This window comes from Budorcas taxicolor, chromosome 4 (assembly GCF_023091745.1).
Source record: "Budorcas taxicolor isolate Tak-1 chromosome 4, Takin1.1, whole genome shotgun sequence".
NCBI classification, from domain to species: domain Eukaryota; kingdom Metazoa; phylum Chordata; class Mammalia; order Artiodactyla; family Bovidae; genus Budorcas; species Budorcas taxicolor.
The window spans coordinates 72,841,559-72,866,325 of record NC_068913.1 but is presented as its reverse complement, the minus strand read 5'-3'; the positions used below and the strand labels follow the sequence as shown (position 1 = coordinate 72,866,325).

General features: G+C 39.9%; 1 protein-coding gene across 1 annotated transcript in view; it reads right to left on the bottom strand.

Annotated features, from left to right (window-relative positions):
- The window catches only part of OSBPL3 (oxysterol binding protein like 3), a 95,512-nt gene that overhangs the window by 38,864 nt on the left and 31,881 nt on the right, over positions 1-24,767 (bottom strand). Inside the window, exons 10-13 of the mRNA XM_052638651.1 lie at positions 14,426-14,556; positions 11,164-11,271; positions 3,583-3,717; positions 629-722 (exon numbers count right to left, since the gene is read on the bottom strand). Of these exons, the coding sequence (XP_052494611.1) occupies positions 629-722; positions 3,583-3,717; positions 11,164-11,271; positions 14,426-14,556 (468 nt within the window). The remainder of the gene's footprint in view (positions 1-628; positions 723-3,582; positions 3,718-11,163; positions 11,272-14,425; positions 14,557-24,767) is intronic.

Here is a 24,767-nt window from a genome sequence, read left to right as displayed (position 1 = left end):
TAGTCTACTTACTCCTAAATCAGAGCTGTTTGGAGACAGCAGACACTCCAGGTACCCCGTGGTTCCAACTCACATTTTCTGGGCATCATTTTCACTCTTGAGAGTAACCAGAAATAAAGGGACATCTTAGGGTACCTGAAGCCCTACCCCCAAGGACATAGCAGTTTGTTACTCTCAAATGAGTTATCTTGAAGAATCTGAAACTAAATTAGCACTCAGACCAGACCTTTTACAATACAAGTCCGACAGCATGCCTAGACTATGAAAGCCACCAGATACCTGAAGGCAAAAAGTTATATTCTAATATGCTTGCAGAAAGTTTAACCACACAAGGAGCATCTGGTATATTAATTTTTGATATTCATACGATGATTCATATGCCCTTACTTTATAAAATAGAAACCTGCATGAGCGGACAAATTTATGTGAATGAATACATTTCTCACACGAGTGCCATGTTTCTACCTAGATTATAAAAAAGTTGAGGGTGGCAACCACGTCTTAAGTTTCTGATGGAGAATTTGCTCCATTCTCTGTCTGCAGCGGGTACTCCATATATACTTATTAGTATTCTGCAAAGATCCAAACACTCAAATAATAGTTTGAGATCAAATAATTTAAATCTTACCCAACGTTTGTCTCTCATTATCCAAGTCATTACTGAGATTGTCCAAGGAAAGGTTGTCACTTATGTCACTGACATATGAATCATCTTCAGAAATCTGTGGGGAAAAAGGAAACAATATACATGAGAGTAAACAAGCCAGATTTCATAAAACCTTCACTTCAAATAATCAAATATCTTTAACCATACATTATAAACCTACAGAAATAATTTTGGGTGCTGTTTTCATTAAGCCCCATACACCAGTCTGCCTAGGAGGTGTTGACAGAAAATATGTTATTAAAATTCGTACACATTCTTGATTCATTCTGACAAGGGCAACACAAGTAAATTCCAGATTTTAGTCATTATAAAAATTCTTATTAATTCAGCCTGCTTTTACAGAATTTGTTAGCATTTGAGTAGAATGAGTTACAATTTGTCTTTTAACTATTTGTGAATAAGAGAATCTTCTATGGATATGAATAGATAAACAATATTAGTACTTATAGTGGTTTTCCCCACTTTTTTAAGTTTAAACCACTAGGCCATTCAGGTATGACCTAAATCAAATCCCTTATGATTTGGAAGTGACAAACAGATTCAAGGGAAGAGGTTTGTAACACTGTACAGGAGGCAGTGACCAAAACCATCACAAAGAAAAAGAAATGCAAGAAGGGAAAATGTCAGAATGGTTTACAAATAGCTGAGAAAAGAAGAGAAGTGAAAAGCAAGGGAGAAAGACAAAGATATACCCAACTGAATGCAGAGTTCCAGGGAACAGCAAGGAGAGATAAGAAGGACTTCTTCAATAAACAATGCAAACAAATAGAGGAAACCAGTAGAATCGGAAAAACTAGAGATCTCTTCAAGAAAACTGGAGGTATCAAAGGAGCATTTCATGCAAGGATGGACACGATAAAGAACAGAAATGGTAAGGACCTCACAGAGATTAAGAAGAGGTAGCAAGAATACACAGAACTATACAAAAGAGGTCTTAATGACTCAGATAACCATCATGGTGTGATCGCTCACCTAGTGCCACACATCTCAGACTATGAAGTCAAGTGGGCCTTAAGAAGCATTACTACGAACAAAGCTAGTGGAGGTGATGGAATTCCAGCTGAACTATTCAAAATCCTAAAAGATGATGCTATTAGAGTGTCACACTCAATAGGTCAGCAAGTTTGGAAAACCCAGCAGTTTCCACAGGACTGGAAAAGGTCTGTCTTCACGCCAATTCCAAAGAAGGCAAGTGCTAAAGAATGTTCAAACTACCAGACACTTCCCATGCTGGTAAGGTTATGCTAAAAACCCTTTAAGCTAGCCTTCAGCAGTACTTGAACTGAGAAATTTCAGATATACAAGCTGCTTTAGAAAAGGCAGAGGAACCAGGAATCAAATTGCCAATATTTGTTAGATCACAGAGAAGGCAAAGGAATTCCAGAAAAACATCTACTTCTGTTTCATTGACTATGCAAAAGCTTTAGATTGTGTGGATCACAACAAACTGTGGAAAATTCTTAAAGAGATGGGAATACCAGACCATCTTACCTGTCTCCTGAGAAACCTGTATGTGGGTCAAGAAGCAACAAGAACCTTACGTGGAACAAATGACTGGTTCAAAATTGGGAAAAGAGTACATCAAGGCTGTATATTGTCACCTTGCTTATTTAACTTATATGCATCGTACATCAATGCAAGATGCAGGGGTTAATGAGTTACAAGCTGAAATCAAGATTGTTGGGAGAAATTATCAATAACTTCTAAAATGCAGATGATACAGTGAAGAGGAACTAAAGAGCCTCTTGATGAGGGTGAAAGAAGACAGTGGAAAAACTGGCTTAAACCTCAACATTCAAAAACCTAAGATAATGGCATCTGGTTATATCACTTCATGGCAAACAGAAGGGGGAAAAGTGGAAACAGTGACAGATTTTCTCTTCTTGGACTCCAAAATCACTGTGGATGGTAACTGAAGCCATGAAATTAGAAGACACTTGCTTCTTGGAAGGAAAGCTACAACAAACCTAGACACTGTATTAAAAAGCAAACACAGCACTTGGCCAACAAAGCTCTGTATAGTCAAAGCTATGGTCTTGCCAGGAGTCATGTATAGATGTGAAAGTTGGACAATAAACAAGGCTGAGCACCAAAGAACCGATGCTTTGGAATTGTGGTGCTTGAGAGTCCCCTGGCCTGCAAAGAGATCAAACCAGTCAATCTTTAGGGAAATAAACCCTGAATATTCATCGGAAGGACTGATGCTGAAGCTGAACTCCAATACTTTGGCCACCTGTTGCGAACAGCTGACTCATTGGAAAAGACACTGATTCTGGGGAAGACTGAAGGCAAAACAAGAATAGGGCAGCAGAGGATGAGATGGTTGGATATCATCACCAAATCAATGAACATGAGCTTAGTCAAACTCTGAGAGATACTGAGGGATAGGGAGGCCTTGCTGCAGACCACGGAATCGCAAAAAGTTGGACACAACTTAGCAACTGGACAACAACAACAAATTAGTCCTCCTATACTGAAGAGCTAAAATGACCAGTACACTCACTCAAAATATAATTATAAATTAATTATAACAATACTTATATATTATAAATTACTATAGATCAAATTCAATACTGAAAAAATATATAAGGGGCTAACTTCTGGCCCTGTATTGCAAATAATACATTATCAAACAGCTTATAATCAAAATCATTAAACTACAATTGAAAAGAGGTATAACAAATCAAGTATCAATAACAGAAACCAGGGTGTGCCCAATACTTCCTTTCACAACCTTTTCCCCCTAAGATTTTTTATCTTTTTATGACTTTTGTGGTGTAACTTATAAGAAGATCCTTAGAAAGTAATGATAAAAAGGGGCCATTGAGTTCAGTGTTTCTAAATTTTGGCTATTTCCCGAATGAGTAAAGCAGCAGGAGATATGGAGGGCAACTAACTGAAAACAGTGCTCGTACCTCATTTTCTGAAGAGCTTGGAGACAACAGAACTTCCTGGGCATCAAAAAACTCTGAGAGAGAGTCAGTGATGGACAGTCTGCTCTCATTGGAAAGCTGATGGACCAGAGCCCGACTGTCATCTCCGGAGTTTTCCTATTGGAAACACAAAACCAAAAATGCACATATTTAGAAACAGTTTCAAGAAAAGCAAAATAAACAATTGATTTTTTACATGATGCACAAGGTCACAGGCCCAGGCTAATAAGCAGCTATAAGCAGAGGGCAGCTTCAGAGCTGAAGAGAGGCAAAGCTCACCAAAACACGGTGAGAAGTGAAGTTCTCCCCCCAAAGGGCCCCTTGTTTACAGGCACCATTACAGCTCAGACACACACAACAAACCTCAAAGCCAAAAAAAAAGACTGTTCAGGCCAGTTTTTATTCCACTTATCTGATTATAGACCAAGGGATCTTTGCAGAAACTAACGCCTGTGGCTGGTGACTTGTTAACGTAAGTGATATTGATATGTCCCCCATTAATAACATTTAGGTAACAAAAGATGTATGAACACATCTCTGGTCAATAATGTGTTAAGAGGGGAAAAATTCCAGTGCTCTCTGAATCCTCTTATTCTCTACCACTGCAGGACGTTTCTTTTCATCCTAAAATTTCCTCTGAATTGTACTAAATGCATGTCCTTGCATGGCTGGTTCAGACCAACACAGCTTTCTCTTGCCCCCATTCTCTCCCAGAGACCAAAGTGCTGCTTCTGAGGCATCCTTTGACAAATAAGCAGTGTGTTTCAGTCCAGAAGTTCCCCTGGTGGCAGATCATCCATTATACATGGATGAATGAGATAAATTCTCTTTGTGTCTTTCCAACCACACTGACTCTGTGGGGGAAGGAAGTCCCCAATCCCATTTATAAGCTTCTCCCTGAACAACATGATAGAATATCAGCATTTTCTCCTCCTGCGTCACTGAGCCTAGACGTTTCCTATGGGAAGTACCTAAATACTTTGGGAATGTGTTTTCTATGCTATTTGCAAGTGAAAATTTAACTCAAGAAATTGAGCAACTGCACTGTGCTGGTCATGGAGGGATACGATGATGAATAAAACAAGGTTTCTGGCCTGAGTGAGCCAGGGTGCACTCAACACAAAAGCGCTAAGGACATGGGCAGGAAGGAGAGACGAGTCCATGAAGGGGCTTTGGTTGGGGAGGGCCTCACAGAAGAGGTGAGGCCTGATACCTTGAGAAAGGAGAATGGATTGACGATGAGATGCTCTGATTCCTTTGAAGCAGAGAAGATTGCTGTCTGAACATCCCAATAGCTCACATTTCTCACAGGGCTGACAAAGGGGCTGCTTCTACATCAAGTATCTGATAAAAGAGTCCCAGAATAACTTGGGAAAGAAATGTTAACACGTAATATATCTTTCCAGAAGTTTTATGAGAGCAGGACACACTCCTCAGTCTCCTAAGATGAGGGTGCTATGACCAGAGGGCCCCCAGCATTTGTTCACAATTGATAATATCAAGTGGGCAAGTGGTTGCTTAATGGAATGTTTACCTCAGGAACACATTTCAACATATATCCCTTTCTCTTTTAGCGGAGGCATTTATTGAAAGAGCCTGCCCATTTTAACATCCCTACAACCTTCCATCCCAACAAAGACTTAAATCACGTGAAGATCTATAAATAAGCATCACGGCTGCCCCCTTTAGAGTACAGGTCTCTCCGCAAAAGAGGAGACACAGTAATGAATAACTGAGCTCCCTTAACATTCACTGAAACAACAGAACTGCCCTCTGCCACCTAAGACTCTAATGATTTATTTACTTGTTCTCATTAATTTATTAACAGTCACTCTGGCTCTTTCTGTATCTCCTTCCTCCTAGGCTGATGGGTCAGAAGGATTTCTTGGCTGGATCAACACTGAAAATAGCACAGCTGGCCCTCGCCCTTTCTGCTGTTCCATTACTCCAGCACCTTCCTGTTGATACCCACCTAAAACGCACAGGACTGCGGGGGGCCCTGCCTGCAAAGCCCAGTACCTCGTGGATTAAAATACTGACCTAGCCAGTGTAACGCCCGCATATCCCCTTAAGCTGGGGAGGCCTGAGTGGTTATCTATTTTTACATCACAAAAAGAGAAATAAACAGAGAAAAGAGAAGGAAAGGAACACATAATTCCACCACACTAAATCAACCACTATAGGCATTTTGATAAATTTCTCTCCAATCCTTTTAATACATATATCTTTGTTGTGAAATAATTATCATCTATCTAATGTTATAAACTTCTCCAAACTACGCTGCACCAGAACTTTTACAATTAACATTTTTTTGGATGTTAAAGGTAGTATGTGTTTAAAACAGCAAATACCAAAAGATGTAAATAAATATCACTTAAAATTCATCACCCAGGGACTTCCTTGGTGGTCCTGTGGTTAAATTCCTGCACTTTCAATGCAAGGAACATGAGTTCAATCCCTGGTTGTGGAATTAAGGTTGCATAAGCCACATGGTGTATGTAACCAAAAATAAATTTTAAAAAATTTTTAAATTTATCACCCAGATGTGGCCCCTATTTAGCCAAACAGTGTACTTTCTGTATTAAAATATTTGTGTATAGATTGTTTTTAAGTTTGAAAACCTGGGGTCACACTGTACATAGTCTTCCAGGTTCCTCTGTCTCTGGAATTCTCCAGGCAAGAATATTGGAATGGGTAGCCCTTCCTGCCCTGCAGAAAGATTCTTTATCATCTGAGCCACCAAGATGATGAACAGGTTTGCAGATGTGTCTTTGCTTGTATGTCATTAGTTCTTAGAATCAGTTCTCAGAGTAGAATTATTAAAAAATGTTTAAGGCAAAATATATATTACCTAATTATATCAAGAAAGAGACACTCTATTTTCTTTCTATCTATATAGCCACCGAATACTATAACTTAGAAAAATGTTGTTTTATTCTTACTGCTTTAATTTGTATTTTTTTGTTAAGAATCAGGTTGAATAGATTTTTTCTTTAAAAAAATAAACAAACTAGCTTTATATGTATAAATGAATCACTGGGCTGTATACCTAGAACTAACAAGATATTGTAAATCAACTGTGTGTGTGTGTGTGTGTGTGTGTGTGTGTGTGTGTGTATGTATACTCAGTCCTAGTCCAACTCTTTGCAACCCTATGAACTGTAGCCACCAGGCTCCTCTGTTCATGAGATTTTCCAGGCAAAAATATTGGAGTGGGTTGCCATTTCCTCCTCTAAGGAATTTTCCCAACCCAGGACTCAAACCCACGCCTCTTGCAGCTCCTGCATTGGCAGGCAGATTCTTTTCCCCTAGTACCACCTGGGAAGCCTGTAAATCAATTATGTGCATGTCATTGTTCAGTTGCCCAGTCATGTCTGGCTGTTTGTGACCCCATGGACTGCTGCACGCCAGACCTCCCTGTCCCTCACCATCTGCCAGAGTTTGCACAAGTTGATGTCCACTCTGTGTGGTAAATCACTAAATCAACTGTGCACTTAGTTGCTCAGTCATGTCCGACTTTTTGCCACCCCATGGACTGTAACCCACCAGTCTCCTCTGTCCATGGGGATTCTCTAGGCGAGAATACTGGAGTGGGTTGCCATGCCCTCCTACAGGGCATCTTCCCAACCCAGGGATCGAACCCAGGTCTCCCACACTGCAAGCAGATTCTTTACTGACTAAGCCACCAGGGAAGCCCAAATCAACTATAATTCAATTAAGAAACAACAACAACAACTAGCAGTAGAGTTGTTTAACACTGGAGGTTAGGTCAGGATACACAGGACCCTCCCTCTGCATTTCTTTGCACCTTCCAGTGAGCTGATAAATATCACAAAATAAAAAAAAATTTTTTTAATTTTCCTTTTGGTATTTTTTTGTGAATAAGGTCTTTTTTCTCATATATTTGAGGACTTAAATTACCTGCTCTTACCTGTTAATTATTTACATATGAAAGTCATTACCACCTATTTAGTATTATCTGTCATTTTTCACTGAAAACATTTGTTCCTAGACTATTATTTGACTAATTTTTTCACACACACAACTTCTTTTCCTTAAAAAAAAAATCCAAATCTCATCAACATGTCTTTTGTAATTTTTTCAGTTGCTCCCACATTTAGGACATCCTCCCTACTCCAGCCATTTGATAAACATTTAAATCAATATTTTTCAGTTTGAATTTAACTCTGATTCACTAGTGATTTATTTTAGAGTGCAATGGAAAGATTTAAACTGCTTTCAAGTTGTGTCAGCCTACTTATTGAAAAATTCATCTCTTTCCTATTGATTTTTGAGCCTTTTCTATCATAGATTTCATTCTTTTTTTATATAAAATTGGTGCTATGCCTGAAATAGTTATTCTGTCCCACTCTTACTCCATCACCACCATATTTTCACTACTGGAGCTTTACCATGTGTTTTACTTGGGGGCTTGGCCTGTCTTTCCTTGCCACACAGCAGTATGGTGCTGGTAAGGAGACAAGTGCTTGGGACACAATAGAACTGGACTTAAATCCCAGCTCTACCCTTTATTCGCTGTGTACCCTGGAAGAAGTCATTTAACCTCTCTGGGCTTTAGTTTCCCTGTCTCTAAAATGAAACCACCATCACCTGTCTCACAGAGTCATGATTAAGATTTTATGAGATAATGCGCTCAAGTGCATGTGGAATACAGGAAGTAGGTGGTTAAAAGAATCGCGTTTCCTCTTGTTTTACATTTTTCTTTCAAGTTCTTGTTTATTTGGTCTCTTAAATAGACTTTAGATATAGTAGGTTATTATCCCCAAAGTCACTTGGCCTTTCATTTGGAATTCAAAATAACATAAAATAACCCAAGAATTCATAACCTGGTAATAGTAAACGTTCACATTCAGAAATTTAAAATAGAAGTACTTGATAGGATATGAGAGCAATTTTTGATAGGAGGGGAGAGTTTAGAATCCAAGTAGATTTTAGAACACCAAAGATGAATAATTTGTGCAGCAAAAAGGTAACAGAAGGGAAGCAAAGAAAGAAAGAGGGCCTAAAAACAGAGTACCCTGGGCTGACCCCACTGTGGGGACTGTCATTCCCATAGTGTTTCAGAAGTGTTTGAGAAGCTACCCAAGAAAAGGACACTGGAGTCTGGCTTTCGGGCTTTGGGCAGCTACTTCTACTCATTCTCTTATTTCCTGAAGGCAACAATGGCTTTTCCTTTACTGGGCAAGTCAGCCTGAGTCACTCTGTGAAAAGCAGGAAAAAACATGGACCACAGAAAATCACTGAAAGAGAACTAGATCAATGAGACAACTGCACCATCAATTCAAGACTCCAGAAGGTCACTGTGGAAGGCATGAGTTTGCGGATGTCATGGCTCCTCCTCAAAGGCAATGAAGAGTGTTTAACCTTTGGATATGTTACTTGTGAGATCAACTTAAAAATAAGCATTTAAAAAGACCTTTGATTCTGGTTTCCTTTCCCAAATGCAAATAGCCCCAGGTGTATACATGGAATATAAATTAATAAAGCCATAAATTAAGGGTCAACTTGCCATTTATCTCTTTAACAGCTTGTTAAATAAATTAATGTATCCAATCCCATCACTTCGTGGCAAATAGATGGGGAAACAGTGGACACATTGGCTGACTTTATTTTTTTGGGCTCCAAAATCACTGCAGATGGTGATTGCAGCCATGAAATTAAAAGACGCTTACTCCTTGGAAGGAAACTTATGACCGACTTGGATAGCATATTAAAAAGCAGAGACATTACTTTGTCCGCAATGGTCCGTCTAGTCAAGGCTATGGTTTTTTCAGTGGTCATGTATGGATGTGAGAGTTGGACTATAAAGAAAGCTGTGTGCCGAAGAATTGATGCTTTTAACTGTGGTGTTGGAGAAGACTCTTGAGAGTCCCTTAGACTGCAAGGAGATCCAACCTGTCCATCCTAAAGGAGATCAGTCCTGGGTGTTCATCGGAAGGACTGATGTTGAAGCTGAAACTCCAGTACTTCGGCCACCTGATGCGAAGAGCTGACTCATTTGAAAAGACCCTGATGCTGGGAGGGATTGGGGGCAGAAGGAGAGGGGACGACAGAGGATGAGATGGTTGGATGGTATCACTGACTCAATGGACATGGGTTTGGGTAGATTCCAGCAGTTGGTAATGAACAGGGAGGCCTGGCGTGCTGCGGTTCATGGGGTCACAAAGAGTTGGACACGACTGAGCAACTGAACTGAACTGAACTGAACTGATGCTGCCTGGAAACAGGCACCAACCACCAGAGTGCCATGGTGTTTGGCAGCAAGCCACGTGCAGTGACAGTGAGCCACCATCACTGAGCCCTGCTTCAGCCAATCCACAGATTCATTCAGAAGAGAACCTAACTGGTGAGCATGTTTCTTTGCCCAGGCCTGAAATGAAGGTCCCTGCAGATAACATTTCAGTGCTCTGTCCTGCCGGGGACTCAATTTAGGCCTGGGCTAAAAAGTGATTGAAAAGATCTCTTGGGGGCAGTGAAGATGTAGAGGAATTTCATGGTCAATCACTGATGTGTATCTCAGAAGATTTGTAACTCAGAAGTAATAAGAAGCCTGCCAGCCCTGAGGAGAGAGGGTACCACCCTCATGAGAAGGGGTTCCCATTAGGTCAGGGCATAGCCTGTGCTTCACATGGAGGTAGATGTCTGAGCTTCTTGGTCTGATTGATTCCAGCATCTTATCTGCCCATCACCCAACTCAACAACGTTGCAAGAAGTAAAGGTATTGTGTCAGGGTTTGTTTTCTTTGAGAACAGAAAAAGGAGGAAGATATATTAAACATAGAAACTCCTTTAAAAAAATTTACAACCCTTGTATCTGAACTTCCTTATTTTTTATGGGCTCAGTCTAATCCACTTGTTAATGAAAAATTTAGCACAACTGAGGCAGGCATATGAGAGATGGCGAAAAACTATTTTGACTTTCACTACCCTTTCGTACTAATTTTTTTTTCAAGTCATCCACTTGGATTTTTCTGAACTTTCTCATTTTAAGCATATTCAAAGAATATTTTGGATAAACATCCCGAGACTTGAGAAAACATATTTTTAACATACTATAAACTGACCAAGACACTTCAATTGTAATATTTCCCCTCACCAAAGGGTACAGCTATATTAAAAAAAAAAAAAAAACCACAGGAAATGGAGAAGGAAACAGTCATAAAGAAAGCAGAGAGAGATTCTCAGAGGGGGCGCTAGGATTCTATCGTAGGAGAAAGTGAGGCTTATTCAGAAGTAACAGGAGAAAATAAATATTTGTCTCTTAGTCCCCACTCCAGGGGGACTCCCACTCCCACCCCTATCAAGAGAAAACGGTGACCCTGAGGAGGATAACGGGGTAAAGAAATAGAAAGGGAAGAAACATCCTGGGGGAAAAGCAGTTTAGAAATGCAGTTTGCAGCATACGTTCAAGGAGGCCTTGGGAACTGCAGCTGTCATGGTGAGGGGAGCACCCTCCCAGGGCAGCAGGGAGGCTTCAAGGAGAGACAGATGGCATTGTGTGGGAGCAGGGCGGGCAACATTACCGGAGGAGAACCTTACCCACCTCTGCCAGACCGTCACCCGACTTGGCAGCAGCAGGGAGGTCGAGGAGCAGAGACTCGGCATGGATTCTGCATAAGCGTTCTTTAAGATCAGTGTTTTGTGCTAGGGCCTGGAACACGTTAAAAATAGTGGGGCTCTGTTAATCAATGGATGTTTCCAAAAGCACAGCGGTAAGCCCAGTGTGGAGGAGCCCTCAGGGGGGCACCTCCTCGACTTCTTTCTTGAACGTTATCCAACAGGATACTGGTGCTTGGCAAATACAAGCTATTAAACACTGGGAATGCAGACCCTTCTCGACTCTCATTTCCAGGGACGAAAGTAAGGGTTAGTAAGGCTTTCCCTTAGTGGGGAAGGAAATCACACACACCTATAAGCCCTCATTGTTCTTGGTTTCTTGGCCCCTCCTCCTCCTCAGCTGCCTTCAGTCTCTTTGAACAGCTCCCCAAAGATTCCAAGCTCCTTTCTCATCTGTAATAAAAACACTGCTCTCACCTCCATGTGACTGGCTATATTTTAATGTTCTGTCACACTGGTGGAATAGGGTCTTAGAAAGTATGCTGAGAAATAAGATTCTGCAGAGGATTAACTTTACTGTTTTACAACAGTAAAACTGTATTGATTGTTTTATGTTCATTCTTCATGACTAAGATTGTCTATTCAAAAAAAAAATAAAAGAGAGAGAGCTCACTTACCTGGATAGGGGCTAAGCACCAGGGCCCTGGGGAGGGGTTGTGAGCTCCTGTCAGCCCACCTGGACCTCTTTACTTTTTCTCCCTGGGCAGGTCTGAGCCCCCTGCCCATGCTCCCAACTAGGAGGGTAAAGAAAGGTGTTTGCCTTCATGCTGGTTTCCCCTGTGCTTCATGACCAGCGTCCTTCAAATGATCTTTGAAAGGGACAACGTCACCTGACTGTCTCCTACCCACTCCCACAATCAGTATCCCAGGTGCATCCCAGGTGCCTGTACACAGATCCATCCTGTCCGTCGGTCTTCCTGACTTTCTTCTGAGAAGCTCAGAGCCTTTTCCCATCCATCAGGGCCCATAGGTTACACCTATGAGAGCACAGAAGGATGTTCATATCTCACCCACTGCCTGGATCTCAAAAAAGAGTTTTGGCTTTATTTTTTAGTATCCACAGTTGGAATGAACTATTTGGAAATTCTGAAGGGTCATTTAAGAAACACTGAGTAAATGTGCCTTAAAGCACACAACTACATTTAAAAACCTCTATGGGGCACTCACTTTGGCCAATATATTGCTGGCATCTTACACAGTGGCTAGAATCTCCAGATAGCCTGAAAAACATGCTATTTTAGTAGCTTCTCTTTCCTTTGTGAGCCACAGGCAGGAAAAACAAAAAACAAAAAACACAAAGGTTGTACATTCAACACAGATTCATTCTGATAGCCCTGAGATAACTCTCCAATTTTTATTTTTAAAAAACAAGCCTTGAATCTAACCAGGAATCCAAGACAAAAAAGAAGTAGATGATCATTCCATTTTATCTCAACTTTCTAATGACTGCGGCCAGGGACACCATGGCCAAGTGGGTCTCATGGCCTCTACCAGGACAGCAGATTAACAAAATGAAGCTGGACCTCACACAGGAGGAGGGCAGGGATGAGGAAGACCACAGTGAAAGGGACGTTGGGAAGCCCGTCAGCGGTACCTTCTAAATGCACTAAAAGCCAACCTGCTTGGAACAATAAGAAATGCTTTCCCTCCTGCCCTGGCAACCAGTAATCTGTTTATTATCTCTGTATGTTTGCTTTTCCAGAATATCCTATGAATGGATCAGTATACAGTCTTTTCAGGCTGGCTTATTCCAGTGAGCAATATCCATTTATGATTCACCCATATCTTGCATGGCTTGAGAGCTCATTTCTTTTTATTGATGAATAATATTCCATTGGGTGGCTGGGCCACAAAGAAATTACACAAATGAATAAAGAAATGCTTTTTACCACTAAAAAATAAACTTAAAAAAAAAGTAAAGAACCACCCTGCTTCTCTCAAACCAAAGTAGCAGACTGTGTGTGACTGACTGTCCATTACAATCCAAAAGGGGATGTTTCTACCTCTCAGCTGACAACATTAAGACTCTTAACATGGAGTCAATCCATGTTATTTTCTATTTCTTTCAAAGATAACATACTGGGAATGTTCAACTGAGTGAATATAGCTTTAAGTACCTTACAATGACAGTATGTATCAATGTTAATGTATTAACAATTAACATTATACCAAAAGCATCACTTTACTTCTCTCGGTAACATGATGAGTAGAAAGCATTAGTGGTTAGCTTCTTGAGTTAGCTTCTGAAAACAAGACCCTAAAATTCATCTCCCCTACCTGACTCTACATAGAAAGGTCAGTATCACTTCAGAAGGTAATTGTGTATGCACACACTCTCTCTTTTCATAGTAAGGATTCTACATAGAAGTAAAGCATAGAAGCAAATAAGTATGTTCTTTTAAAAGTTCTCCAGCTTTTGAAAGATTTAGAGTGAACAATCAGATACTGTCAGCTATTCAAAATAGAATACTAGGACACTGCACTGCAGTGGAGCCCAGTTCTGAGGAATAAAACTGCAACTAATGGGGAAAAAAGGAGAGAGCGTGAATGACAGGCTGGCTCACTGAAAAACATGTGAGGCAGTGATTTTTCTGTTATTAAGAAGGCACAGTGACTGCCTGATACTCCTTATGACTCATCTCTTTGTGCCCAAGGCAGGGGGGGAGAAGGTGGGAGCTAAATGTTTGTACTATCAAATCAAATCACTTGCCTGTCTTTGAAAGAGATAGGCTGTAAATAGGTAAACAGGATTAACCCTGGGCGGTAGAGAAGAGTGTGAATTCAAAGTTTCACTCTGCTGCCTGTATCTATCAATTTGGAAAATCAGTCAAAGCTTGTGAAATCTTAGGTATGGAAATCTGCAAACCATCAGACTTCGTAAGCATTGACAAACAAATGTCTGTAAGACAAACACGTAACAAAAGCTTTACAAAAACATAAAATTCAAGATAAATAGGAGGAAACCAAACAGAGTATCTAATGCTCTATGAAATATTTGCTACTAAGATTTGAGGTAGGCTCAGCTTTGTTTAGAATAGGCAGAGCTGATGAAAGGTTAGAATATAATTTGGATAATGTATTTGGTTTTCTCATGAATTTTCAACACAACCATGTTGATGGAAAACATAAAAAGTTCATGAGCCCAGACACACTGTCAGGCATTGCTGTGACTCAGAGATGTAACTTACGGATGACAAGGCATGCTTCAGACCAAGGACTTGGGCAGAGGGGGAGGCAGAAACATCTTGCTCCATCAGTTGCTTCAGTTTCTCTCTCTCCGTTGATATGGTATTAAAAGCTGACCTTAAAGTGAAGTAGACTATAAAGATATAATCATTATAAAAAAGAACAGAGGAAGAGGCATAATTAAAAACAAGAAACAGAGAATTCTTATAAAAGAATTTAGAAAAGTGACAATCATGAATATTTCCCATTCAGCAAATGTACCCTACTGTGACTTTAAAAAATATATCTGAAATGTACAACACCAAACGTGAACCCTAATGTAAACCATGGGCTTATGGTGATAATGATGTTTCAGTGCAGGTTTACTGATGCTCAAGAAATGGGCAGCTCTGGTGGGATGTTGATAGTGGACAAGGTTGTGTATGTGTGTATGGGGGAGTGGGTATGGGAACACCAAACTTCTTGCTCAGTTTGCTGTGAACCTAAAACTACTCTAGAAAATACAATCTATTAAAATTTTGAAAATTACACACATTTGTAAATCCCAAAGTCCCTATGCACTATAAAATTCCATTATGACCTGTTACCAATATATTTTGACACTTGAAAGGACTATACTTTTCAATTATCAACATTTAGTTTTGTTTGTATCCCTAATGACTGGACATGTCTGCAAACACAACTTACTGGGATGTCAGAAGGAATATAGTAACAAGGCACAGGAGAAACTAGATAGCACCTTAATTTGCTGTCCAAAATTAATCACTAGTGACAGTCAGATAGACTTTGTGTACCTTGGGACTTTCTGTGAAAGTCACACACCGTATTAACAGTAAACTGCAGGGTCTTGTTTTCAGAAGCGAAAAAGACACACTATTATTTTTGTTGAACACCAGCCAAGGATAGGCCATCTGAATCTGATCATGAGGAAACATCAGACAACCCTAGAATGAGGACCATTCTATTTTTAAAAATTGGCCTGTATTCTTCAAAAGTGTCATTTCATCAGAGAAAAGACAGACTCAGGAACTGTTCCCAATTAAAGAAGCCTAAAGAGGTGTGATAGTTAAATGCAATCTGTGACTACAGACTAGATTCTGTACTGAAGGGGAAAGGGATATTGCTATAATTGACATTTGAATATGAAAGGCAGAATAGGAAAAAGTACTATTTCGATGCTAAATTTCCTGAGTTTCATAACTAAACTGTGGTTAAGGAACAGAATATCCTTATTCTTATGAAATATACATGATAGTATAAATGTATAAAAAGAGACGACGTATGAATCCTATTTTCACATGGATCAAAAAAATAAACAAACACACACATATCTGCAAGTGTATGCATGTATGTGTATGTTTGTGTGTGTGTGTGCATGTGTGTGTAGAAAGAGATGAACATGGCACAATATTAAAAATGGTGAACTTGGGTAAAGACACCTGAGTTTTTAAATTATTCTTGCACCTTGTCTGTAAGTTTGAGATTATTTCCCAAAAGGTGTTAACTACTCTCTTCCTTATTAGTCTTTTCACCTGCCTGACCCAGAATTCCCTGCCTCTCAACCTGGCAGTCGGCACTTGGTTCACCTGAGTGAGCGTTTAGGTCCAATGAGAGCTCAGTGTCATTAGGCACTAAGATGCCTGAACTAAAGTTTTAAAAACTGTTCTCAGGTACAGTAAAAAATACATCAAGTTTTGATCATATAATATACAAGTTACCTCCAAGGAATAACGCAACTGTCATCTGAATTATTGATCATGGAAATCACATTTGAATATTATCTTTCCAATCTCCTTTATTCTATACTGTTTTAGAAAGGCAGGAAGAGGGAAGAGGCTGATATATACTTCTTCTCTAATGGCCTGGCATACTACTGAATTCCCCAGGGGCTGCATTTTTAGAGGCACTGCTATTTAGGAGTGGCCAATTCAGTATCACAGAAATTAAACATGCATGACTGACTTGCTCCCTTCACTCCACAGCCACGCAGACAAGTGAACCTCTCTCAGTAGGCCATCCCTGAACTTATCTGAGGTTGTGGTGTTTACCCAGACTCAGAACTTCTTCACAAAATCACAGGACAAATAAGGAATTTACTTAAATGCAAACATATTATTAATATGATGCTTCTGGTGACCAAAGATGGGGTCAATAGGTACTGATTTTTCTAATAGTGTCTATGGAACAAGTTTAAATCTCCGATTTATACAATTCCATGGAGCAAAATAATGGCCAGCACAATAGAGCCACCAATAGTGTGGGCGCCAGCAGCAGCACTGGGTTCTTCCCAGCTCCAACACTTATTCACTGTAAGCCTTCAGACAAGGATATGATGCACCTGAACCCCAGTTTTTTTTTTTGTAAATAGGGACAATAATTGCATTTACTTCATAAGATCATTATGGGGATTAAGTAAGCTAAAGCACTGAACCTAAAGCATCAGATATAATACATAATAAATGCTATTGAAATAATAATAGTGATGGTAATAAAAGAAACATACACAGATGAAAGTGATGATGACTGCAGTCTTTTGAAGTAAGGGCAGCAGTTTTCAGATATCTGAGTCTCTTGCTGGGACATCATTTATAAATAAATGCACACAGGATATAAGTTCTATGAATGAGAGACTGACTAGAATTGGTTGAGCATTAGGAGCAGTGGACGCTCTTAGCTGGCGAGCAACCAGCCCAGCAGCTAACTCACAAACTGCACTTTGGGTTCTATTAGATGGGCATCCCATCCCTGGCAACCCCACAGGATCCCCATGACCATCTGAGTGGGTCCTTGGGGAAACATCTCTTCACTGTTATTTCTTGGTAAGTTTCCTTAGTTTATTATCATAATTCTTTTCATAAAACATTATACTGGTTTCAGTATACAACATAATGATTCAATATTTGTATACATTTCTAAATGATCAACAGAATTGTTAACATCTATCACTTTACATAAGTACAAAAAAAATTTTTTTTCACCATTATGTTTATTGGATAGACGTGGCACTCAGATGGTTGCCACTTTAACAAATCAATTTCTCTGGCTTTCAGATGGCCTGCATAAAGCAAGGTATTCAACCAAGCTAGAAGATTGGGGCTTCCCTGGTGGCTCAGATGGTAAAGAATCTGCCTGCAATGCAGGAGACCCAGGTTGAATCCCTGGGTGGGAAGATCCCCTGGAGAAGGGAATGACTACCCACTCCAGTATTCTTGCCTGCAGAATCCCATGGACAGATGAGCCTGGTGGGCTACACTCCGTGGGGTTGCAGAATCAGACATGATCGAGTGACTTTCACTTACTTACAGAAGATTACTATTAAAAATTTTAAATCAGAATATACACTTTGGCTCAAAATGTACAGCTGACAAGACTGTTGAGGGCATAAGACAAGTAGAAAATAACTCACAAAGTCACTATATTTAAAGTATTAAGTGCTTTCTAAACCACCTGAAAAGGGGCCTCAGGGGACCAAACCAGGCACTAAATTTCTTAAATGACTGTTTAGACCCACTCAGAGGACAATAAAATAGTCCTTTACAGAAGTCTAATGATCCACCACACACAGAGCAACGGTTAGAGGCTGATCATGGGAGACCATATTTACATTAACTACTAATGACACAGGATCCCAGAGGTCAGAAATATCTTCTGTGGCAGAAGTGTTAATTTCTAACATGATACTATAGAAAAATCAAGAGTTAAAAAAAATAGATCTAATGAGTGGATCATATCCATGGGTATCTGATCATAAACAAAGCCATATATAAAGTTTTAGATGCTCAGAGCTACAAAGAACCTCAAAGAACACTAAGGCCACCTGCTGCATAGAAGGACCAGCTCCTCTCACCTCTAAACCTTCTTGCCAAATAGCCTTTGGGCTCATGTTTAGAGCATCTGCTGTCCCCTAAAGCCATCCACTTTTTTGTTTTTAGACTCTTCTTGTGTTAAGAAAGTCCATCCTTTTCCTAAGTTAATGTTCACCTCAGTGTCTCTTTGGCAAACAGAACTAGTTCCTCTTTCATGGAGTGTCTGAATGTCGAAAGGAATTATGATACCTCTTTTCCAGACTGTCTTTAGCCATTTTCTCAAACACTCTCTCTGTACTAAGAGAGCGGGACATAGGCTGAGCTTTGGACAGATTGGAGCACCATAAGCATCATATGATCGTCACGTCCGACTCTTTGCAACCCTATGGACTTCAGCCCACCAGGCTCCTCTGTCCATGGAATTCTCCAGGCAAGAATACCAGAGTGGGTGGCCATGCCTTCCTCCAGGGGTTCTTCCCAACCCAGGGATCGAACCCAGGTCTCCTGCATTGCAGGCGGATTCTTTACCATCCAAGCTACCAGGGAAGCCCCCTATGATTGCTCTCTTTCCCATTTCCACGGGCTTCCATGCGGTTCTTTTATTGACTTGGACAATGAGACCAGAGCTGGCATGTTTGGATGGTGAAAGGTGGTGCTAAAGGACCCCTATACTCCTAATTGCCCATGCTCTATTTAATATGCTCCAGTTTCTCTACACTAGAAAAGAAAATGCTCTCGAAGAAGACAGTTATGAATACCATGGACATGGCTCTATGGAAGCAGTGTGGTACAAGGGAAAGATATTGTGCAATGAAAGAAAGGTGAACTGAAATCCTACCACTTATCACATAGTTGTTATTTAGAGTTTGGACAAATCCTTGGTTTGCACATCTGTGTGTGTAGATAATGCCCGTATCTCAAAAGGGCTTTGAGGAAAATGAGAAAACACATTATTATATAGCACCCAACCTATAGTAGGACTCCTCCTTTTTCTTTCTTTCTAAAGAAAACTACATTTTGGTGACTTCCTCTTTGTTTTTCTTTTGGCTGCATCATGTAGCATGTGGGAGATGTTAACATCTAAAATATCTAAGATGATCTCATCTGTAATCTTGTTGCTCTTAATTCTCAAACTACACAGGACATCTATAGTTTTAAAACACTTCCGAGTCCATATTCTACACAAATAGTTCTTTCATTTAGTTATATTAGGTAATTTGATTACTTATTTGCTGATAATTTACATGACTGCAGTTGCTTGGCAGATTTTTATGCTAAATTCTAAATTATGCTTGATAAGTGACCTGGCTTCGTGCATACTTTTTAGCTTTTAATCTTTGAAAATTATATCATTTTGACATATTTGGCTTTTAGTCAATGCTTCCATAAGCTCAAAGCAGTTAACAAATGACCTCTCAATGAAAACTCAACACAGGAAAAGAATTCAGGAACAAAAGAACAGCAAATAATCTAACAGAGTTTCATTTTGTTCTACTTTTAGCCTTTATATTTGTAAATGAAGATTTCTCTCATTGCAAACACCTTTCACAGGTTTCAAGAGACATATTTTAAAAATCTCATTTTTTTTCCTTGCCAAAGCAGAATGTGATTACCTTCTTCTGTTTGGAGCACCCTGACCCCAGTCCTATACTAGTTTTTACTTTCCCATCCTAAATCTGCTCACCATTTCTGCTTCTGCTGCTAGTAGAACACTTTTTCATAAAATCCCATTGTAACAATAAGCAATAATAGTAAGAATAATTTCCATTCAGTGAAAAACAATTATTCATAGAAGACAATTATAGAATTTTTGAGAGCCCAAAGAGTCAGGATGACTATTTCAGGACATTTAACAAATGAGGCAACTGAGACCCAGAGAGGTTAATCAGTGAGGTGAAAGTCCCATAGCTAGTCAGTAACAGAGGTGGCTTAGTCTAATACAAGTTTTCTGACTTAGCTGGTATAGAGGGTTAGCTCCAAAGAGGCTTACTATTTGCATTGTTTGCTGATGTATGTCTCCCAGGAAGTTTAGTTCCACACTGGCAATAGCTGATAGCAGTTTGGGGAGGAGGGAGAATTTCCATAATAACATTGAAAATCTTTAAACCATTAAGTTAAACAAAGCTGACCGATTTCCCTGCTGCAGGACTTATCAGACTCTTTAATATTTACTGTTTCTGGTGTAAATGCAAAGCAGATTATAGTCAGCAATGTTTTGCAAATATTTTAAACCATGGAATTTTGTTTTTTAAAGTGTTTTATGAGCAATGTGTTCCATGATATACATTTTGGTATATGTAAAATTCCAAGGACAGAGAAGCCTGGTGGGCTACAGTCCATGGAATCACAAAGAGTCAGACACAACTGAGTGCGTATGCACACACACACACACACAAGCTAATATTAGTAAGGCAAATTATTTACACTTTTAGATTTTAGTACATTTTGTTCTCTGTTTGCTTGTGTGTGTGTGAACACAGACACAAAGCCAGACACATGAACCAATGACACAGCATAAAATCAAACTTATAGTCTACAATATACTACAAACACTTTTTAGGATGGGTGTATATTGATTTTCTACCACCTGATCCAACTTCTATGAAACAGGGAGAATTCAGATGTATTTAACATGTTGCAGAAAAAGTAGGTAATACAGACTATTTACAATACCAGTGGAATTCTTGCCTTGAGTTCAGCTGTTTTGAAATCACAGTCAATAGATTAGTGATACAGTTTAAAAAGTACAATAAAAACTGTCAGTAACAAAACCAGGCTTACAAAGGAAGAAAGGTCAAGATGCTTCAAAAGTATGAATGGAAGTGAGAAAGAAAGCAAGGTCACAGGACATAGAGGGAACCTGAGAACTGTCTTTATTTTGTGAGGCCTCTGAGTTACAACCTGTGTAAATGTAACTCCCTGAGATCTTCCAGTCTGGGCAAGAACACGAAAACCACAGGAATGAAACCACACTTGCTGGGCTGCTTGTAGAATTTGCTATCTGCAAGGCTGGGGGGCTCAGGTTGAAGTTGAAAAGGTGCTCCTGGACCTTTTCTCGGAACAGAAATCGTGCAGCCAGCTGGTTTTCACAAAGCCCGAAAGACAGAGCAGCTGGCTGATGCCCATGACCTTGCATGAGGTCGGGCCCATGGGTCGGAGGATGGGACCAGTGTATCCAGTCAGTATAGCAACCGCTGTCCTGCTGAGGAAACAGCTTCTTCAAGGTAGGTAAAATTAAGCTAGTTCTCTTCTGCAGGGAGGCATTATCCTCATTTTTAAAAGGACAGCTCATATTAGTAAAAAGTAACGGCATTATGTATACAAATTCCCTCCCACACAACCTAAAATGAAACAACCTGATTACAAGGAGTCCAGAGAACAAAAAGTGGGATGTATGAGGATCTTTAAAGGGGTTGGGGCAGGTAATTCTTCCCATTTTATAGATAAATCGTACAACTGCACCGCAAAACATGGATAAAGTTCTAATGGTCGCATGGACAAGAGTTTGAGGTGGGAATTTGTAAAGAGCATAAAATGGTTTCCTCATAACCAACACATTTTAGATTTAGAAGGTAAGGAAAGAGGGAAAGGAATCAGCGATATAAAGGGAGGAAAATTCTGGGCGATAAGAGGAAACAGGAAATGTCTTCTCTTATTTCAAGCACTGTCCTCCCATTTAATTAATTTTTAACTCATTTTCTCCTTTAAAAAATGATAATACATGAAAAAATTTTTAAAAAGCAGAAAGAAGATAATACAAAGAATGCTCAAACTACTGCACAATTGCACTCATCTCACACGCTAGTAAAGTAATGCTCAAAATTCTCCAATTCCAAAATTCTCCACAGTTCACAATACATGAACTGTGAACTTCCAGATGTTCAAGCTGGTTTTAAAAAAGGCAGAGGAACCAGAGATCAAATTGCCAACATCTGCTAGATCATCGAAAAACCAAGAGAGTTCCAGAAAAACATCTATTTCTGCTTCACTGACTATGCCAAAGCCTTTGACTGTGTGGATCACAATAAACTGTGGAAAATTCTGAAAGAGATGGGAATACCAGACCACCTGACCTGCCTCGTGAGAAACCTATACGTAGGTCAGGAAGCAATAGTTAGAGCTGGACATAGAACAACAGACTGGTTCCAAATAGGAAAAGGAGTACATCAAGGCTGTATATTGTCACCCTGCTTATTTAACTGATATGCAGAGTACATCATGAGAAATGCTGGGCTGGAAGAAGCACAAGCTGGAATTGAGATTGCCGGGAGAAATATCAATAACCTCAGATATGCAGATGACACCACCCTTATGGCAGAAAGTGAAGAGGAACTAAAAGGCCTCTTGATGAAAGTAAAAGGAGAGTGAAAAAGTTGGCTTACAGTTCAACATTCAGAAAACTAAGGTCATGGCATCTGATCCCATCACTTCATGGCAGATAGATGGGGAAACAGTGGAAACAGTGTCAGACTTTATTTTGAGGGGCTCCAAAATCACTGCAGATGGTGACTGCAGCCATGAAATTAAAAGACGCTCACTCCTTGGAAGGAAAGTTATGATCAACCCAAATAGCATATTCAAAAGCAGAGACATTACTTTGCCAACAAAGGTCCATCTAGTCAAGGCTATGGTTTTTCCAGTGGTCGTGTATGGATGTGAGAGTTGGACTGTGAAGAAAGCTTAGCACCGAAGAATTGATGCTTTTGAACTGTGGTGTTGGAGAAGACTCTTGAGAGTCCCTTGGACTGCAAGGAGATCCAACCAGTCCATCCTAAAGGACATCAGTTCTGGGTATTCTTTGGAAGGACTGATGCTAAAGCTGAAACTCCAATACTTTGGCCACCTCATGTGAAGAGTTGATTCATTGGAAAAGACTCTGATGCTGGGAGGGATTGGGGGCAGGAGGAGATGGCCACCTGACCTGCCTCTTGAGAAACCTATATGCAGGTCAGGAAGCAACAGTTAGAACTGGACATGGAACATCACCGACTCGATGGACATGAGTCTGAGTGAACTCTGGGAGTTGGTGAAGGACAGGGAGGCTTGGCGTGCTGCAATTCATGGGGTCGCAAAGAGTTGGACACGACTGAGCAACTGAACTAAACTGAGTCTCCATCACTAAAACACTGGTATATATCCTTCTAGATTTTTTAATATGCCTATATATATATCAGATTAATATATTTTCCCCAAAAAACAGGATCATGCCTTGTATCTTTTGCTACTGTAGTCCATGGGGTCACAAAGAGTCAGACACAACTGAATGACTGAACTGTGTGTATCTTCCAATACCTATAAAAATAACCCTGGCTAATTCTGTCTGTAAGGGCACTGGGACACCAGGTGAGAAGCACAGACTCTGGGGTCAGGCAAGTTAGGATTCAAGTCTGTTTGGCTACTTTCTACCCTGGAACCCTCACAAAGTTCTTTGGCTTCCCTAAGTCTCAGATTTCTTATCTGCACTGATAAGCGGTTACAGTCATACCTACTCCATGGTATGAATTCAAGAAACACTGCATGTTAAGTTTTTATTAGCAAACACCTGGCATGACACTATGTGTTCAATGTAAGGTAGATGATATTATTATTAATGTAGCTGTTAAGTATTCCATTATATGATTACACTGCAGTTTAAAAATCTAATCTCTTTATTGTCAGGCATTTAGGTTATTTCCAATTAAAAAAAAAACACAAAACTTTCTATTCTGAAATTTCACAGTAAGTTGCAACAACAGTACAGAGAAGCCCTGGGTGCCCTACCTCCAGTTTCCCACAGTGGTAACATCTTACATAACTTTGGTACTACATTTAAGCCACGAAATGAACGTTGGTATAACCTATGGCTCTGATTCTGATTTCACAAGTTTGACAGGCTCTTGCTTGTGAATATAGGTATAAGTATCAGGCAATGCAATTATATCATATGTGTAGATTCACGGACTCGCCACCAAAATAAGGATAGAGAGTTTTCTATCACCACCAAGATTCCTCTTACTACCAGCCTTCGTAATCATACTTTCCCTCTTTTTCTCTTCCTTGTCCCTGACTCCTATAACCACCAGTCACTTTTCCATTTCTACACATGGATCAATTCAACAGTGTTCATAAGTGTAAGCACACACTATGACACCTTTTGAGATTGGCGATTTTAGATCAGCATGTTGTGCTTGAGAACCCGTCCAGAGTGGCCTGTATCCACAGTTGATTCCTTTTTATTGCTGAGTAGTGATGAATAGTGTTCTGTTGTATGGATATAGCACCTTTGGTTTAACCATTCATCTGCTGAAGGATATTTGGGTTTCAGTCTTTTGCTAATACATCTGCTGTGAACATTTGTGTATAGGATTTTGTGTGGACTTAAGTCTACATTTCTTTGGGATAAATGCCTAGGAATGTGAACATTGGGTTGTATTTGAAGTGCATGTTGGTTTTATAGAAAACTGCCAAACTATTCTCCAGAGTGGCTGTATCATCTTGCATTGTCACTAGCAATATATGAGAGATCCAGTTTCTCTGTATCCTCATCAGCTGTCTGTAC